The 20,024-nt window shown below is 45.5% G+C and overlaps 2 protein-coding genes across 17 annotated transcripts in view; both read right to left on the bottom strand.

Moving 5' to 3' along the window:
- NIPA2 (NIPA magnesium transporter 2) overlaps positions 1–2,601 on the bottom strand; it is a 28,644-nt gene extending 26,043 nt beyond the window's left edge. For 3 of the 16 annotated variants that reach the window (XM_063631244.1, XM_063631237.1, XM_063631248.1), the window contains exons 1-2: positions 2,209–2,512; positions 1,360–1,495 (exon numbers count right to left, since the gene is read on the bottom strand). The gene's annotated coding sequence lies outside the window, so the exon portion shown is untranslated. Of the gene's footprint in view, positions 1–1,359; positions 1,496–2,208 lie in introns of all 16 variants that reach the window. The other 13 variants (XM_063631243.1, XM_063631246.1, XM_063631240.1 and 10 more) reach the window with 11 other exon arrangements.
- Positions 2,602–12,744: 10,143 nt separating this feature from the next.
- The window catches only part of NIPA1 (NIPA magnesium transporter 1), a 46,010-nt gene continuing 38,730 nt past the window's right edge, over positions 12,745–20,024 (bottom strand). Inside the window, exon 5 of the mRNA XM_055262543.2 lies at positions 12,745–18,811. Coding sequence (XP_055118518.1) covers positions 18,300–18,811 — 512 coding nt within the window. The 3' untranslated portion in view covers positions 12,745–18,299. The remainder of the gene's footprint in view (positions 18,812–20,024) is intronic.

The following is a 20,024-nucleotide window of genomic DNA, read 5'->3' as shown; positions in this document are numbered from 1 at the left end:
GTTACTTTTTTATGACAAAAGCAGCTAAAATCTACTCGCTGAAGGAAAATCTCTAATACAATTTCATTAGCTGTAGTTCTCAAGTTGTACATCCTGAATATCTGCTACTTTGTATCCTGTGACCTAAATCTCCCATTTCCTCTCCCACCCCCACCCCACCTTTTCTCTACAGAAGTCTTTTCTGTTCAATATTGCAATGTATAGCAATCAAATAAATCAGAGTTTAAATGAAGCTTATACCGTCTATGAAAAAAAGTAATATTCAAACTCATGTGTTTTAAATATGAGTAAACCATATTTACCTATTAGAAACATTCTGAAAACATGTTAAATTATTTTTATTATCTCTCCCTAACAACAGCTACCACTTACTGAGCACCTCCCTAGGCACTATTCCATGCATCATTTCTACTCATTTATCTTCTACGCAATGAGATGAAGGTATCATTTTACAGCTAAGGAAACCTCCCAGAGGTAAAAAAGACTCACATGCAGAGGACCACATAGAAAGGGACTTTACTTCTACACCAGGCTGCCCACATTACATTAACACTTTAGAGCTCTTAGGTCAGGCGCGGTGGCTCACGCCTGTAATCCCAGCACTTTGGGAGGCCGAGGCAGGCGGATCACCTGAGGTCAGGAGTTCGAGACCAGCCTGGCCAACATGGTGAAACCCCGTCTCTACTAAAAATACAAAAATTAGCTGAGCGTGGTGGCCGGCTCCTGTAATCCCAGCTACTCGGGAGGCTGAGGCAGGAGAAAAGCATGAACCCGGGAGGCGGAGGTTGCAGTGAGTAGAGATCGTGCCACCGCACTCCAGCCCAGGTGACAGAGCCAGACTACATCTCAAAAAAAAAAAAAACTATAGCGCTCTTAGTTTTCTACGAAATCTTTACTACTTGGTTTCCACTGCTATCTAAGTTAGCTTAGGCCCGGCTCGGTGGCTCACGCCTGTAATCCCCGCACTTTGGAGGCCAAGGTGGTTGGATCCCTTAAGTCCAAGATTAGGAGATCAACCGGTGTAACATGGTGAAACTCTGGTTCTAAAAAAAAATACAAAAATTAGCCAGGTATGGTGCCACACGTCTGTGGTCCCAGCTGCTGGGGAGGCTGAGGTGGGAGGACCACTTGAGCCTGGGAGGCGGAAGTTGCAGTGAGCCCAGATCGCACCCTCTAGCCTGGGCACAGAGCAAGACCTTGGCTCAGAAAAATTAAATACATAAGTTAGATTTAATTTTTTCCAACCTCTCACTTGGCTAATAATTTTTCAAAGCAGTACTGTACTTATAAATATTACGGAACCTAAATCTCCAACCCTAACTAGGCAACAATATTAGTTATGTTACAATTTTAACTTACATGTAAGTTTAATATGGTCTCTCTTATGAAAAAAAGGCTGGGAGAGGTTAGAGATGACTTATTCACTCTCATTTCCTCGTAAATACCACCCTTTATCCTCATTTAAAGTCTTAAACCCTGGCCGAGTAGCTCCAGCCTAGAAAGAAGAAAACACAGAAGCAGGCAAAAGACTAAAGTTACTAAGTACTTTTTAAAATTTGGTTACTAGCCTTCATACTCATTTTGCCAACCAATCAACATAAAACCTACTCAATCGAGCGTAACTACTGCTTCGACAGGCAGCTTACTGGAATGGAAACTCTCGACTCTGCTATTTCCTCTTACTAAAAAAAGTACTAACCAGGCACATGGCTATACACAGGATTTCTAGAAACAGAACTTAACTTGCAGTCCTGTATTAAATGAGCTGACAACCTAGGAAAGAAGTTAAGGAGGCACAAACACAAAAGTAAACACACAGTTTTGCGCAATTGTATAGAGAAGGAAATAGGATTCCGTGATTTTATAAAAGGAAATTAAAACAGCCAGGCTCAAAACGTCACAGCAGACTTCTAAGGCTTGTTTAACTGTAAGTTATCATCCCCGCAGCAGCTGAAGCCACCTTCTAAAACTCACAAAGACAAATGAAACTATTTTAATGAACTTAATGAATATGCGTCCCCGACATGGCCAACGAGCGAGGCTTCTGTGGGACTGAACGGCAAGCCTATTCACGGTGGGTTTCCTCACTGAGGATTACCAGGAAAACCGCTTCCGACTCAGAACACCCGGAAAGGAAAGTTGCCCGAAGAACCCTTCTCCGACACAAGACCGGCTGGCTCGCCATCAAGTCAGCCCCTTCTCGCTTGCCTGAAAGGAAGGAGTGGCGACCTCACCCTAGTCGGCCGGCCGGCCGCGCCGCTTCCCCTCGGCGGCGCAGCCTGGGGCACCGCGGCTCACACCCCCACACAGGCCGCCCAGTCCTGCGCTCGCAGGGCCACCGCCTTCGTCGCCGTCCAGTGGGAGATGCGAGCATTCGGGGCTGAAGCCGTTCGCACCGCCTCCTCCATGGAGAAGCGCCGAGGAAAACCTGCCAAGGACAACCTCCGGCACCGCCGTCACCACCGCTGCCGGGACCGAGGGCCGGCGCCGGAAAACCTACGCGCGGCTAAATGACGCAAGACGCCTCGCGCGCACGCGCAGTGCCGCACCACATACACCCCGCGCCCGGTGCTCTCTCCCGCCGGGTTCCGGTTCCTTTACGAGGCTCCAGTCGGCTGAGCGCGGAGGGCGGGGCGCGTAGCGTGCAGGGGCGGGGACGGGGGCGGGGACGGGGCGGGGGCGGGGCGGGGCGGGGGCGGGGCGGGGCGGGGGCGGGGCGGGGCGGGGGCGGGTCGCAGGATCCAGGCCGGACCTGGCGAGGGACCAAGCTGGAAGGATAGTAAGCAGTACAGTATTCTGCTAGGTGGCGGTTCAAAATCAAACTCCGGCGTGGCCCTTATTTAAAACGAGGATTCCGGGCCCGGCGCTGTGGCTCACGCCTGTAATCCCAGCACTTTGGGAGGCCGAGGCGGGCGGATCCCGAGGTCAGGAGATCGAGATCATCCTGGCTAACACGGTGAAACCCCGTCCCTACTGAAAATACAAAAAATTAGCCGGGCGTGGTGGCGGGTGCCTGTAGTCCCAGCTACTCGGGACCCTGAGGCAGGTGAATGGCGCAAACCCGGGAGGCGCAGCTTGCAGTGAGCGGAGATCCCGCCACTGCACTCCAGCCTGGGCGACAGAGCGAGACTCCGTCTCAAAAAAAAAAATAAAATAAAATGAGGGTTCCGTCCGGGCGGGGTGGCTAACACCTGTAATCCCAGCACTTTGGGAGGCCGAGGCGGGCGGATCACGAGGTCAGGAGTTCGAGACCAACGTGACCAACATGGGGAAACCGCATCTCTACTAAAACTACAAAAATTAGGTGGGCGTGTTGGTGCGCGCCTGTAATCTCAGCTACTCCAGAGGCTGAGGCAGGGGAATCGCTTGAACCCGGGAGGCGGAGGTTGCAGTGAGCCGAGATCAGCCACTGCACTCCAGCCTGGGCGACAGAGCGAGACTCCGTCTCAAAAATAAATAAATAAATAAAATAAAATAAAATGAGGGTTCCCAGGGGCAGTCACAGTGTGAAGCTGCATTTAATTGGTGTCCCCGGGCGATGCCATAGGGGAACGGTGCTCCAAAGAGGGCAAGAGGCAGGGGAAAGGGTCGGTCCAAAGCTGAGGGCGGGACGGGGCGGAGCCGAAATAGCTGTGGTAGTTCGACCACCTCTGGACCCTTCCTTATTGACCGGGTCCCGGAATAGATGCGAGGTTGAGGTTTGGTGAAAGCCTGCCTCAAGACACTGAGAACAGATTGATTGAATGATTAATTGATTGATTGATTTCGAGACAGAGTCTCGCTCTGTCGCCAGACTGGAGTGCGGTGGCACGATCTCGGCTCACTGCAAACTCTGCCTCCCCGGTTCAAGGGATTCTCCTGCCTCAGCCTCCCGAATAGCTGGGACTGTAGGCGGCGCCACCACACCCGGCTAATTTTTTTTTTTTTTTTTTTTTTTTTGAGACGGAGTCTTGCTTGTCACCCAGGCTGGAGCGCAGTGACATGATCTCGGCTTACTGCAACCTCTGCATCCTTGGTTCAATGAAGCCATTCTCCTGCCTCAGCCTCCCCAGTAGCTGGGATTACAGGTGCGCACCACCACACCCAGCTAATTTTTGTATTTTTAGTGGAGACGGGGGTTTCACCATGTTGGCCAGGCTGGTTTCGAACTCCTGACCTCGTGATCCGCCCTCCTTGGCCTCCCAAAGTGCTGGGATTACAGGCATGAGCCACCGCGCCCGGCCAATTTTTGCATTTTTAGTAGAGACAGGGTTTCACCATGTTGGCCATGATGGTCTCGATCTCTTGACCTCGTGATTCACCCGCCTCAGCGTCCCAAAGCGCAGATTTATTTTTCATGAGATGTATAGGAAACCAACTGTTAGGCTATCCTGCCTTGGCTCCTCCTGGAAAGGAGAAATTCCTTGGGATGCGCCAACGTGGTTTCTGCAGAAGTAGTCAAAGACAGAGCTCATTTGTAAGAAGCAAAGAGTAGCCAGCTAGATTGAGACCTCCTAGTAAATCAATGATTCCTTGGTTGCAGGTGTAGAGTCCCTTAGGAATGTTGTTCCAGGTTGTGACTAGACACAAAAACACTATTATATGAAATTCAAATCATGTGGGGTGAGGATCTTTATAAAATGAATTATGCGCTTATTGAAACAAAACACCAGATTATCATTTGTCCTTTTCAGGCTCTAATCCTATTGGACTGTTGTGTTCTAGACTGTATACACAGCCCCTGACCACTCTGGTTTTGGTCTAGGTCACTATGCAGCTTCTAATTTTAAAGCTTTCAATCTGCCATGAACCTAGCAATCATCTTAAAACTGACTCAGGGGACTTATTACTTGCATCTTAGAACTGGCTTAGAGGATCTATTACTTTCTTTGGTCTCAGCCATGTTTTGGCTAGATGACACGGTCAGATAAGGAATTCCATTGAATATTGAAAGATGGTTGACAAGTTGGTCTCAGGTGATATGGTAGATTGATGAAAAATGGCTCCAATTTCCCACACATTTCGCAGTGACTTTGCAGCTCCACTCTATTTCCTGAATCTGTACTGGCCTTGGGCTTTGGCCAAGAACATGTGGCAGTTCCAGCCTAAATTATGATGCCTGGACTAGCCTACTGGAGGAGGGGACCACGTGGGGCAAGGCAAGCAGCAAAGCCACCCAGGTAAATGCTGGCTGACCAGCATTGAGACCAGCCACTGAGCCAAGGTGGGGCAAGTCAGCAAAACTGCCCCATTAACCCATAAACACATGAGGAACAATAAATTACTATTGTCTTAGCCACTTATTTTGGGGTAGATTGGTATGTAGCAATAACTAACTGATACAGATGCCAACAAATAGCTCTAGGACAGACGTCCCCAACCCCCTGGGCAGCAGACCAGTATGGGGCCGTGGCCTGTTAGGAACTGGGCCACAACAGGAAGTGAAAGGCAGGCAAGCAAGTGAAGCTTCATCTGTGTTTACAGTCACTCCCCATTGTTCACATTGCAGCCAGAGCTCCTCCTCCCATCAGCTTCCTCCTCAGATCAGTGGAAGCATTAGATTCTCATAGGAGTGTGAACCCTATTGTGAACTGTGCATGTGAGGGATCTGGGTTGCACACTCCTTATGAGAATCTAAATAATGCCTGATGATCTGAGGTGGGACACTTTCATCCCGAAAACATCCTCTGCGCCCCCCTCTTCCCCAACATCTGTGGAAAAATTGTCTTCTACGAAACCAGTCCTTGGTACCAAAAGGGTTGGGAACTGCTGCTCTAGGAGGCAGATGAGTAATACAGTAGTGGTTTGTTCATATGAACAGGAATACTTAGGTGTCGATATGTTAATTTAACCTAACGAATGAATTTGCTTGTCACTCCTTTCTGCCAGCTGGAGCTCCGCCTCATCTAATCAGCTTTCTGTCATTATCTGGACCTCCCACCAGACACCTCCTCCCACACTGCACAGTGCATTGTCTTTATAAGTGTATATATACCTTGCTAATATGCTGCAGACTTCTTACATGCCCACATCACTTCTCCATCCCATGATGTTGTACATCTTGTATACTCTTGAGTGTTCAAGCAGTTGTCATGAGATATTTTTAAAGTTTTGAAACTCTAACTCCTTCTCATACACTACTGGTGGAATTGTAAAATGGGACAATTTCCTTGGAAAATTGGTTGACAGTTTCTTAAAAAGTTAAACATACACCGACCAAATGACCTGGCAGTTCTACTCCTGAGTATTTACTCAACAGAAATGTATCCATAAAAATACTTGCAGGCCGGGCACAGTGGCTCACACCTGTAATCCCAGCACTTTGGGAGGCCGAGATGGGCGGATCACAAGGTCAGGAGATTGAGACCATCCCAGCTAACATGGTGAAACCCCGTCTTTACTAAAAATACAAAAATTAGCCGGGCATGGTGGCGGGCACCTGTAGTATCAGTTACTCGGGAGGCTGAGACAGGAGAACGGCGGGAACCCAGGAGGCGGAGCTTGCAGTGAGCTGAGATCGCACCATTGCACTCCAGTCTGGGGGACAAGAGCAAAACTCCTAAAAAAAAAGCCTCAAAAAAAAAAAAAAAAAGGTAGGGGAATGAACTACTGATACATGCCTTAACATAGCTGAGTCTCAAAATAATTATGTAAGTGAAACAAGCAGATCAAAAAAACAGTGTGTACTCAATGATCACATTTATATAAAAGCCTAGGAAATGGAAGCCCATGTATAGTGACAGAAAGCAGATAAATGGGTCCCTAGGAGTAGAGGAGGCAAGGAGGGTGAAGGGATTGCAGTGGGTCAAAAAGAAACTTTGGTGTGATGGGGATGTTCAGTGTTTTGTTTATGGCAATGTTTTCATCATAAGACACTTGTCAAAACTTACCAAATCACACATTTTATATATGTGCAGTTTATTATATGTCAATTATACCCCAGTAAAGCTGTTGAAATCTTGTCATTGTTACAGAAGCACAGAAGCAAGAAGTCTGGCCTGTGCTTCTGTAACAATGACAAGACTTCAACAGCTTTAAAACAGTATTTTTAAAAATCATGTATTAGGAAATCAAATAGTTTTCTTATGTATAAATTGTTCCCAAATTACTCTTGTATGTTTTGGTTTTGTTACAACAGAAGCATCAAAACAGCAAAGCAGATGATCATTTTTTCTTTACCTCAACCCATCACTAGTTAAAATTGCCCTTTGTCCTTCCAAAATGAACAGTGGCATTACCTGTTGTGGGAAGTCAGGGACCCCAAATGGAGGGACTGAATGAAGCCATGGCAGAAAAACATGGATTGTGAAGATTTCATGGACATTTATTAGTTCCCCAAATTAATACTTTTATAATTTCTTACGCCTGTCTTTACTGCATTCTCTAAACATGAATTGTAAAGATTTCATGGACACTTATCACTTCCCCAATCAATACCCTTGTGATTTCCTATGCCTGTCTTTATTTTAATCTCTTAATCGTGTCATCTCGTAAGCCAAGGAGGATGTATGTCGCCTCAGGACCATGTGATAATTGCGTTAACTGCACAAATTGTAGAGCATGTGTGTTTGAACAATATGAAATCTGGGCACCTTGAAAAAAGAGCAGGACAACAGCAATTGTTCAGGGAATAAGAGAGATAACCTTAAACTCTGACCACAGGTGAGCTGGGTGGAACAGAACCATATTTCTCTTCTTTCAAAAGCAAATGGGAGAAATATTGCTGAATTCTTTTTCTCAGCAAGGAACATCCCTGGGAAAGAGAATATGCACCTGGGAGTGGGTCTCTGAACTGGACCCCTGGGTGTGGCCGTCCTTTATGGTCTGTAGACTGTGGGGTGAAATAGACCCCAGTCTCCCATAGTGCTCACAGGCTTATTAGGAAGAAGAAATTCCTGCCTAATAAATTTTGGCCGGGCTGGAGGTGCAGGGGGTGCATGGCAGGCCCGAGCAGCTCGGTGTCCCGCAGACTTAGCCGCTGCTCCCACCATGGTGCCGCCTGCTGGAACGGAAGCTCTTTTCTTTTTATATAGGTTGAAGTTTTGTTTTCTTTTTTTTTTTTTTTTTTTTTTGGAGACGGAGTCTCACTCTGTCGCCCAGGCTGGAGTGCAGTGGCGCAATCTCGGCTCACTGCAAGCTCCACCTCCCGGGTTCACGCCATTCTCCTGCCTCAGCCTCTCCGAGTAGCTGGGACTACAGGCGCCCGCCACCACGCCCGGCTAATTTTTTTTTCGTATTTTTAGTAGAGACAGGGTTTCACCGTGGTCTTGATCTCCTGACCTCGTGATCCGCCCGCCTCGGCCTCCCAAAGTGCTGAGATTACAAGCGTGAGCCACCGCGCCCAGCCTTGTTTTCTTAATAAAATTGCAAACCTCGGCCGGGCGCGGTGGCTCACGCTTGTAATCCCAGCACTTTGGGAGGCCGAGGCGGGCGGATCACGAGGTCAGGAGATCGAGACCACGGTGAAACCCCGTCTCTACTAAAAATACAAAAAATTAGCCGGGCGCGGTGGCGGGCGCCTGTAGTCCCAGCTACTCGGAGAGGCTGAGGCAGGAGAATGGCGTGAACCCGGGAGGCGGAGCTTGCAGTGAGCCGAGATCGCGCCACTGCACTCTAGCCTGGGCGACAGAGCGAGACTCCGTCTCAAAAAAAAAAAAAAAAAAAAAAAAATTGCAAACCTCAAAAAAAAAAATTTTTGGTCAGACCGGTTGCTCTTAAAACCCTGTCTCCTGATATGATGTTATCAGTGACAATGGTGCCTGAAACTTCATTAGCAATTCTAATTTCACCTCGTCCTATGGTCCTGTGATCTCACCCTGCCTCCATTTGCCTTGTGATATTCTATTACCTTGTAAAGTACTTGATGTCTGTGACCCACACCTATTTGCACACTCCCTCCCCTTTTGAAAATCCCTAATAATAACTTGCTGGTTTTGTGGCTTGGGGGGCATCACGGAACCTACCGACATGTGATGTCTCCCCCAAGTGCCCAGCTTTAAAATTTCTCTCTTTTGTACTCTGTCCCTTTATTTCTCAAACCGGCCAATGCTTAGGGAAAATAGAAAAGAACCTACGTGACTATCGGGGCAGGTTCCCTGATAATTCCCCGCCATTTTAAAGCATTTCTATTATATGAATACTTTTCAATTAATATTACTTAGTTTATTCAAGGCCATCGATGACCTACAAATGTAGTAGGGCATTTTCCAAAACATTTGTTGGAAGTGAGCAGGGAGAAACTTTCTGAAAAATATAGGAATAACTCAAGGTGAATTGAGGTAGAACAGTAGGATAGTGATTAAAAGCCAGGAGTTGGCTTTTATGAACTGCCTCACTTGGTAAAATGGTAAGTGGATGTGGTAAGCAGAATGCCCAAAGATATCCACATCCTCACCTTGAAACTTGTGACTGTGCCACCTTACATGGCAAAAGGGGCTCTGCAGAGGCAACTAAGGATCTTGAGAGAGGGAGCTGACCCTGGATTGTCCATGTGGGCCCAAAGCAGTCATGAAGATCCTTCCAAGAGGGTGACAGGAGTGTCAGAATCAGAGAGTAAGCTATGATGATGGATGAGTGATGAGAGTGGTGACATTGCTGGCTTCAAAGATGGAGGAAGGAGCCATGAGGCAAGATACAAAGGTGGCCTCTAGAAACCGAAAAAGCAGGGATGAGACTCTTCCCAGGAGCTTCCAGAGGGACGTAATCCTGTCTGCACCTTGATTTTAGCCCAGCAAAGCTTATGTGGAACTTCTAACCTCCAGAATTGTAAGATGATACGCGTGTGTTGTTTTAAGCTACAAGGTATGTAACTTGTGAAGAGCCGTAAGAAAAAACTAACACAGCCGGGCGCGGTGGCTCACGCTTGTAATCCCAGCACTTTGGGAGGCCGAGGCGGGCGGATCACGAGGTCAGGAGATCGAGACCACGGTGAAACCCCGTCTCTACCAAAAATACAAAAAATTAGCCGGGCGTGGTGGCGGGCGCCTGTAGTCCCAGCTACTCGGAGAGGCTGAGGCAGGAGAATGGCGTGAACCCGGGAGGCGGAGCTTGCAGTGAGCCGAGATCGCGCCACTGCACTCCAGCCTGGGTGACAGAGCAAGACTCCGTCTCAAAAAAAAAAAAAAAAAAAAAAAAAAAAAAGAAAAAACTAACACAGTAAGTATGCCAAATTAAGGGAAGGAGAAGATGCTGGGATCCCCCAAATGTCTGTCAAAAATAAAACAGATTCAGTGTTATAGATAAGCAACCTGGTCTGACCTTCTCTCCACCCTCTGGTCCATCATCTCAGTGATTTTCACAGACTCGTGTTTGTTACTTGGTCAGTACCACCGCTGTCCTGCTCGCCACCATCCAGTTCCACTCCTCTTTCTCATGTGCTCGGCTGGAATGAATCCTGTCCTCTTTGGACTGGTAATAGAGAGATACCTAGATCTTTGATCTTTTTTTTTTTTTAAGACAGAGTTTCGCTTTTGTTGCCCAGGCTGCAGTGCAAAGGCGCGATCTCAGCTCACCGCAACCTCCGCCTCCCGGGTTCAAGCAATTCTCCTGCCTCAGCCTCCAGAATAGCTGGGATTACAGACATGCACCAACACGCTCTGCTAATTATGTATTTTTAGTAGAGATGGGGGTTTCTCCATGTTGGTCAGACTGGTCTCGAACCCCTGACCTCAGGTAATCCGCCTGCCTCGGCCTCCCAAAGTGCTGGGATTACAGGCGTGAGCCACCGTGCCTGGCCACAGAGGTACCTAGATCTTTTATATCTGTTTCTTGTCTGTGTCTCACCTCTCCAACTAAAAACCTTTTTAAAACTATCATGTGAGGTTCAAACTAATGGTGAACAAGTAAGTGTGACTAATACTACAACAAACATGCTGACGATGTCAAAACGAATGGTCATCAGATGGGTGGGATGGATGTAACTAAGCAACACAGAAATTCTAGGACAAGTGCCTTGCAGGGAAGGCTTGGCTAGCAGCTAGCACAAACTACTCTATAGTAGTAACCAACCAATGCAAGCTTTTGTTTAATGACAGCAGAATTTGGCATTAATACACTTCGCAGCCCCGAAAACCTATCTGGAGTTATCCATAGATGCATTTGGTGATTTCATAAAATGTTTGTTCTTGATTTCTGTATAAGTATACTTTGATCAAAATGTGAATAATTAAATCTTTTGGGATAGACACTAAGAAAAAAATCTTACTCATTTTTTCTCATTTGATAAAATAACTTATAGGACACCAGTCTGAGCAACATAACTAGACCTTGTCTCTGCAAAAAAATTTAAAAATTACCCAGGTGTGGAGGCACAGGCCTGTAGTCCTAGCTACTACGGAGGCTGACACAGGAGGGTCGCTTGAGCCTAGCAGTTCGAGGCTGCAGTGGGCTATGACTGTAAGAGAGTGAGACCTTTTCTCTCAAAAAAACAAAACAAAACAAAACAAAACAAAGAAAATTATAGGACACTAAAGAAGATTAGCAACAAGATTTCTAATGATGCTTGAAGTATGAAAATGTGTTCTGATTGTCTCATTTTCTACAGGCTAAAAATGTAAAATGATGTTACACAACTCAAAAACATGTCAAAGGTACTAACATATTAAAATAGAGCTGGTTTTATTTAATACTATCACTTCATTGGATCAAGAGATAGTCACAGGATAGGGAATTTCTGCATACATCATGGATTTCCTCCCTAAGGTAGATGAACAGGTAGACATTTTCTTTTTCTTTTTTTCCAAGACGGAGTTTCACTCTTGTCGTCCAGGCTAGAGTGCAGTGGCACAATCTCGGCTCGCTGCAACCTCCACCTCCTGGGTTTAAGTGATTCTCCTGCCTCAGCCTCCAGAGTACCTGGGATTACAGGCATACACTACCACGCCCAGATAATTTTTGTATTTTTAGTAGAGACGGGGTTTCACCATGTTGGCCAGGCTGATCTGGAATTCCTGACCTCGTGACCTGCCTGCCTTGGCCTCCCAAAGTGCTGGGATTACAGGCATGAGCCACCTCACCTGGCCTTTTTTGTTTTTGAGATGAAGTTTTGCTCTTGTTGCCCAGGCTGGAGTGCAATGATGTGATCTCGGCTCACTGCAACCTCTGCCTCTCAGGTTCAAGTGATTCTCCTGCCTTGGCCTCCTGAGTAGCTGTGATTACAGGCATGCGCCACCACCCCTGGCTAATTTTGTATTTTTAGCAGACAGGGTTTCTCCATGTTGGTCAGGCTACTCTCAAACTCCCGACCTCAGGTGATCTGCCCACCTCAGCCTCCCAAAGCGCTGGGATTACAGGCGTGAGCCACCACACCTGGCCCACAGGTAGACATTTTCTACATTGTTACAGAGATCTAGAGGCTAGTCATTTTTCTTTTTTGAGATGGAGTCTTGCTCTGCTGTCCAGGCTGGAGTGCACTGTTGTGATCTTGGTCACTGCAACCTCTACCTCCCAAGTTCAAGTGATTCTCCTGCGTCAGCCTGCTGAGTAGCTGGGACTACAGGTGTGCACCACAATGCCTGTCTAATTTTTGTATTTTTTAGTAGAGATGGGGTTTTACCATGTTGACCAGGCTAGTCTCAAACCCCTGGCCTCAAGTGTTCCACCCGCCTTGGCCCCCTAAAGTGCTGTGATTACAGGCATGAGCCACTGCACCCAGCCTAGGCTACTCATTTCTAAAAAGAGAATAGGAAAAATATGAGGAACTGGGATGATCTGGAACCTGAGACTACATGAGCATTTCAAGTAAAGGGAAAAAAAAATCAACAAATGTTCAGCTAGAAATAAGTTATTTTATTTTAAAACACATACAGATTAATAAATATTACTGGAAAACTTAATAGCCTTTTTATTTACATGAGGCAATAACAACATGCTATGACTACATCTATAAAGCAAAATATAAGCAGGTCTTAGCCACTGACACATGTGTCTATGTATGCTAATTGGAAGCTCCCCAATACATGTCTATGACAAAACTTTTACACAACCAATCAACATTTGACATTTTTTACATCTTCTTCCTCTCTTTCATGATTATATTCCATTTTCAAGAAAATAAGTTATCCTTTGAAAAGGCAAAACACTCAAGCCACTGAAAAACAGTATCTAAATTTCTGTAAAGTGCAAAAGTACTAAGGTGGGGGGCAATTATTATATTCTGACGAATATTCTGAACTTTTCAACATGACCCTTTGGCACTAGTGGTTTGGGAGCCCTGACATTCGCCTGGTGTCAGTTCAGCATCAGGGTTGAGCTGCTTGGAAGCAGGAAGTTCAGCATCATTTATTACAAATCCAGTGCAACAGAATCCAAGTGTTTCACAGGCCATTAAATCTTTTTCAGAATACAGACCTCGGCCGAATGTCAGGAGCCCATCACACCATCAGAAGGTGATCTTTCTGTGCGGCTTTCTTAAGTCCCTGTTTAATTTCCATATTTTACAATAGAACATATAAAACCCTTTCTTTTAAAACAAAAAAAGGAAAACTAAAGCTTCATGGAATCATGCAAACTTTACACCCAGCACTTCCTTTGCTTTCTCAGCGCATGAGGCTGTGTGTTCTACAGCATGGTCCTGAGGAGACTCCATGGTCCGTGCAAGCAGAGTTTCCACTGTGCCACTCCCAGGCACTTCTGAACACGGTGCTCTCATCTCAGGCCACCAGAACACTGCTGAAAGTGCCGGTGTTCTAGAAACAATTTGAAGAACCATCCCACCCCTTTAGAGGTAGAAAAACTGAGGCACAGAAAGGTTAAGAGACTCACCTATGTTTGCACGATTTAGGGAAAAATAGAGAAAAGAAGAAAAACATCCTCCTCCCTGGCTCATGCTCTGGGCCCTGGATTCTGCTTTTTAAATTCTTTTGGGTACATGTGAAATAGATGTTTATTTACATGATCCTTATTCTACTGAGTATCAACTTTTTACTAGACAACATATTTTTATGTAACAAAGTTACATTTTCTTAAAATATGTTGTTGCACGTGAGGAATGTGAATGAAACAAATGAGTCGTGGTAGTGGGCCAAATTCTCACTGCTGTTCCTGTAATTCTGAACCTTTTCAAGTATACAATGGAGGTATAAGAATCTGGCCAGATGTGAAACATCACCTATAAGCTAAAGGACAGACCCTTAAAATTCATCACCAGTACAACTGTGAGGTGGAAATGAGGAATACAAAAAATTGAGGTATTTCATATGATAAACTGTCTTGTGGTGTGACTGGTGTACAAATTGGTCTTTTCTTTCCAACTCACATTAACAGAATCTACCTATGAATATGAGTAAAACCTATGAAAAATGAACACGGATATGTCCTCGGGAGGAAGGTCACTGTTAAGGAGTCAATGATACATTTTTGGTCCCTGAGAAGGCAAAACACCAAGACTCCATCCAATCCCGCCTGATGGGTGAACAACGCCCTTGGTGTCAGACACCATGAAAAGGACAACTTCAGAACACGGAAGCTAATCCATGCCGTCGGGAACAGACCTTACACTGAAATGTTCTCTTTCTAGTTTCCTGCTTGGTGGCAGGAAGCCTAAGTCAGGATTGAGCAGGCGTCAGGTCGGAGCAGTGCGATGGGAGGGGCTCTGGGAACCACCGGAGCACTCTCTCCCCTCTTCTGGGTTAGCTGAGCAGCTTGAAAAAAAGGAACCCCCGACCAGACAGAAGGGCAGCAGCCTGTGCCCATCACACCTGTTTCCATGGACCAGGTGTCTGTGCACACCTGGGAGACACTGCATCTCCAAAGTCTAGAGCTGGCCCCTAGAAGTTGAGCACAACATTTACAAAGAGCTGAGTCATCTAGGAAGAAGGAAAATAAGACGACTGCACAAGTGAACAGTGCTCACTTCTACCAGAAAACAGATGTGAAATCCAAAGAAGAACAAACACCAACATATTACCGCTGGGATGAACTTCTGGAAAGACAACTGGGTGTAGTAAATTGGCTTGAAGAGCAGGAATTGAAAGAATATTCCTTATTGCTGAACAAAGAGCTGTGAAGTATATTTCACTAACATTCTGGTAGGAAAAGATCTCAATGAGAGCTGAGCAAGGCCACCAGAATACCAGACTCTTCCCCAAAGTCCCCAGCATGGGCAGGGCCTCGCTCCATGTGGCACTGGAAGGACTTCCCTCCCCAGCACCTTCTCCACAGAGATGGCATGGTCCTGCCAGCCGGGAAGACGCTCCAGGGGGACTTTGTGGTGCTGGGTTAGAGTTAGAATCCTTAATTGGCCCTACTTTTGATCAATGAGCAGAACAGGAAGCAATCTTTTCAAATGCAAATATTCAGAAGAGAAAACAAGGCATTGCCCAAGAAGAGGAGAGAAACGGCCTATTTAAGTATCTATCAAGAGGAAATCGGCATAATGTGATCAAAACCTTTGATTTTAGAGGATGCTTGAAAACAAGTATACAGTAAGCATCTTTTTTTTCAAAGAATAGTATGATAATGAAAATATTTCAAGTACACGTACTTTTGGAAAGACCACTAAGAGATCTATCCATGTTCTAGGCCCTCCCCCAAAGTTCTCACTTTGGGGCTTTTGTTTTCATTTTCAAATGAATGATGAAAACATAAATTTTTTAAATAAATACTATTAAATCGGAAGTTATATGCTCTATATTAAATTTGAAAATTAGACTGTTCAACCACTGGTCACGTCATTTACTTTGAAGCTAGTGTCACGTGCTTGAAAAACAATGGATGATATGAACTTGGTTTCACTGGAAGAAAAGCTATGTATCCTAGTGAAGTATCTGCTGAACAGAGGTAAACCTGAAAGATTCTAACTGTCCCAGGATCAGTCATCTTCAAGGGTAGAAGAGCTATTAATACTTTTGAGATTTTGTTCTACTCTAAGAATATTATAGAGAAGATCATTGGGTATCACCTCTCAGTATCAATGGTGTAATTGTGGATTAAAATATACTAAGGTACACCAAGAGCTGCCTTTAAACTAAATTTCCCATGAAAGCTGTAGCAACACAAACATGATCATTTTCATGTGACACATGAACTTTCTCATTACACTTGGTAGCCACATGTATTCTTTGAATATCTCACATCCCTTACCTAGGAAACTATTTTTATGCCTAAAAGTATATTCATACTGCTACATTACGTTTTCAGAAAGCTCAGTTCAGTAAGTTAAGGCCTGCATTCCTAAAAGCACTGATGATAAAAAAACAAAACCTGCAAGAGCCAATAAAAAGAGTAATGGACTTTGAGCATTTGTTAACCATCCATTAAGAGAGGATTTAAAATTTTTTAAAAATAATGTTGTTGCTGCTCTCAGTTCACAAATCACTGACAACCCATGATCATCACGTACACTTTTACTTCATAAAGGTATTTTTCTCTATATATTAAACTAGTCTCGTTTTATTTAGCCTCTTCACTCAACACTTTAGGAAGCTATTCCTTGAGACTTTAGAAATGTTCTTTTTGCCTACAAAAACACATTTTTTTCTTACTGAGGAACTTTAATTGGGCACTATTCAATTTTATGTTCTACTTCACCTAATCTGCTTTACCCAACTCCATCTTTCAACTTGGCATAGTTCCCTGCTGAGATAAAACACTGGCCATGAAGTACATGATACCGTGGTGAAATATGTGCATCACTTCATGCTTTGCTCCCATTTGGAACACATGGATGGGAACACTATAGACAGAGAATGACCTCTTTGATTCAAATACTGGCATAATTAATGGCTCTTTTGCATTTAAGACACATAATGAGAGGTTAGCTGAGGAACTCTAGGATGCTCTGCTATTGCAAACAACAAGGAGATGGCTACATTCATTGGCTTTTTGTTAGAAAATCTTTTGAAAACTGTGTGTTACAATTTGTAGAAGCTAGCCTAATCTCAATTGTGTCCTTTAACTTGTTCCTGTATGACAGGGTACTCGATATATGAGCTATTGAACAGGTACTCTCCCACTTAGCCTTATTATCAAGTTACCTCATTTATTTCTTCTGAATGGCCATAAATACTTGCTGATAAAGAATGTGGATATATTTGATACTGGATCCCAGGTACACAGATTGAATACAAATAAAATAATACCTCATGCTACTTAAATCAACTGTCTTTAATTGGACAATAATCACATGTTAAACGGGTCAATTTGCTCTAGTGTGTCTTTAGTCTTGACTATCTTCCAGTGAATATACAGTCATGAACCACGTAACCATGTTTCTGTCAAAGACACACCACTTACATGACGGTGGTCCCATAAGATTATAATACCATAGTTTTACTGTACCTTCCCCATGTTTGGAAACACAAATACTCACCACTGTGTTACAATTGCCTGCGATATTCAGTGCAGTCACATGCTGTACGGGTGTGTGGCCCAGGAGCAACAGGCTGTACCATCTGGCCTGGGTGGGTCATAGGTGTCCCATCTAGGTTTGTGTAAGTGCACTGCATGATGTTCACACAATAAAGTCACCTTACAATGCATTTCTCAGAATGTTTCCCTATCATTAAGTGACATGTGACTGTATTATTTCTAACTGCCTTATACGTTTGTAACTTGAATATCGAAATATTAAAGCATACTCGAGGAAGTTGCATTATTCTAATCTAAGAACATATACACAATAAGAGTTAAATTAATTCAAGTGATAAAGGCACTGAAATTGATTTGAGCTATTGAAAATTCATCCTGCCAGTGGAACACTACCTCATGTTCATTAACTCTTCTCTCTGTCTCTATTTACTATTAAAATGTCTCGGGTGGGGGTGGGGGTCGAAGAGTCAACTTGTCAGAGGATTAAAAACAATTTAATGTATATGCCTCTTGTTTGGATGACATACTTGAAAGTTATACATGCTAAATGCAAACTAACACAACTACAGACACATTCACTGTACAGTGCCAGAGTTCAAGACAACAACCTCTCATTTCCAAAGTAATCTAAGTAAAAATATCTCTGCTATCCTGTAACAACTAACCAGAAGGAGCCCATCTTTTTCTGTTTAAATAATGTTAAAATGTTTTAAAAGAAGAGAATATTCATGAAAGCTTCCAGGTTAATGGAAATGAAAATGAGATTCGTCTCATCAGAGAGAGATGGTGCCACGCAACCGTTGGGCACCTTTGGGCTGCAGAGGGCTGGCTGGGCCTCTGCTCTGGTGCTGAGCCATGCTCCCCACTGTCCACCAGACCACCTGTTACTATCCAGTCAATTCTAACACCATGATCGAGGACCTCTTCTACTTCACATCCAATTAGGGCCAGAAACCACCTCCAATGCCTGTTCCTCGAACCATCCAAGCTCCTATTGGAATCTAGTCTGTTTTCTAGTCTGTTTTCACATTAGATTTGTTCATCTCCCCAAGGTTGAAATTGAACTCTTTGAACACCTGTATAAGGACAATCCCCACGGAGACGGTCGTGAATCCACAGGCCATCCCCAAGAAGTCCACCAGACCCACGTTGCTCCACTCCCGGAAGAGGATGGCTGAGGCCAGCAGGACCAGCGTGGTAAACACGACGTAGTAGATGGCCCCAAACACCGAGGAGTCGAAGCACTCCAGCGCCTTGTTGATGTACCTGAACTGGACAATGATGCTGCAGCCGAGCACGGCCAGGAGCACCAGGCACAGGCAGAGGGCTCTCTGACTGGACGGGTTGTTATGCAAGATGTCTTGGGCCGCCAGCCCGATGCCCTTGGTGGAAGGCACAGTGAAACTGCCCAGCAAGGAGCAGATACTGATGTAGACCATGATGTTGGTGGGCCCATGGGCTGGCGCGATCCAGAAGATGAGCAGCAGCAGCATGAGCAGCACGATGCACAGGTAGCCCACAAACACTGGAACACAGACAGCAGTCACCCAGAGCCGCCGCCTAGCAGCCGCAACCCAGGAGGTGGACTGGGGCAGCACCCAGGCCTCCACCCGCCACCCACCTCTACTGCGGCACAGCCCTGGGGGGCATGCAGGCTCTGGCTTGAATTTACCAGACCCACTGATTTCATTCCACGAAATTACTCCCATCATTTTCACTGTTAAAACATTTACAGCCGGGTTAGCCAGACGCGGTGGCTCACGCCTGTAATCCCAGCACTTTGGGGGGCCAAGGCGGGTGGATCATGAGCTCAGGAGTTCAAAACCAGCCTGGCCAAGATGGTGAAACCCCGTCTCTACTAAAAGTACAAAAATTACAGCGTGCCTGTAATCCCAGCTACTCAGGAGGCTGAGGCAGGAGAATCACTTGAACCTAGCGGGTAGAGGTTGCAGTGAGCCGAGATCGCACCACTGCACTCCAGCCTGGGTGAAAGAGCGAGACTCCATCTCGAAAAAAAAAAAAAAAAAAAAACATTTACAGCCGGGCAGTGGCTCACACCTGTAATCCCAGCACTTTGGGAGGCCGAAGTGGGTGGATCAGGAGGAGGTCAGGGGATCGAGACCATCCTGGCTAACTTGGTGAAACCCTGTTCTCTACTAAAAATACAAAAAATTAGCCGGGCGTGGTGGCATGCACCAGTAATCCCAGCTACTCAGGAGGCTGAGGCAGGAGAATCCCTTGAACCTGGGAGGCAGAGGTTGCAGTGAGCCGAGATCACACCACTGCACTCCAGCCTGGGAGACAGAGCAAGAGTCCGTCTCAAAAAAAAAGAACAAACCATTTACAGCTCCTAAATGTTTACATGGGCCTCTATCAGAACCGTTCTCTTTTTTTTTTTTTTTTTGAGACGGAGTCTCGCTCTGTCGCCCAGGCTGGAGTGCAGTGGCGCAATCTCGGCTCACTGCAAGCTCTGCCTCCCAGGTTCACGCCATTCTCCTGCCTCAGCCTCCCAAGTAGCTGGGACTACAGGCGCCCGCCACTACGCCCGGCTTTTTTTATTTTTAGTAGAGACAGGGTTTCGCCGTGTTAGCCAGGATAGTCTTTGATCTCCTGACCTCGTGATCCGCCTGCCTCAGCCTCCCAAAGTGCTGGGATTACAGGCGTGAGCCACCGTGCCCAGCCCTCGTTCTCTTTTTTTGATGTTTTTTGTTTTGTTTTGTTTTTTTGAGACGGAGTTT

Source organism: Symphalangus syndactylus, chromosome 22, assembly GCF_028878055.3.
Source record: "Symphalangus syndactylus isolate Jambi chromosome 22, NHGRI_mSymSyn1-v2.1_pri, whole genome shotgun sequence".
NCBI classification, from domain to species: Eukaryota; Metazoa; Chordata; class Mammalia; order Primates; family Hylobatidae; genus Symphalangus; species Symphalangus syndactylus.
This window is presented reverse-complemented; position numbering and strand designations above follow the sequence as displayed.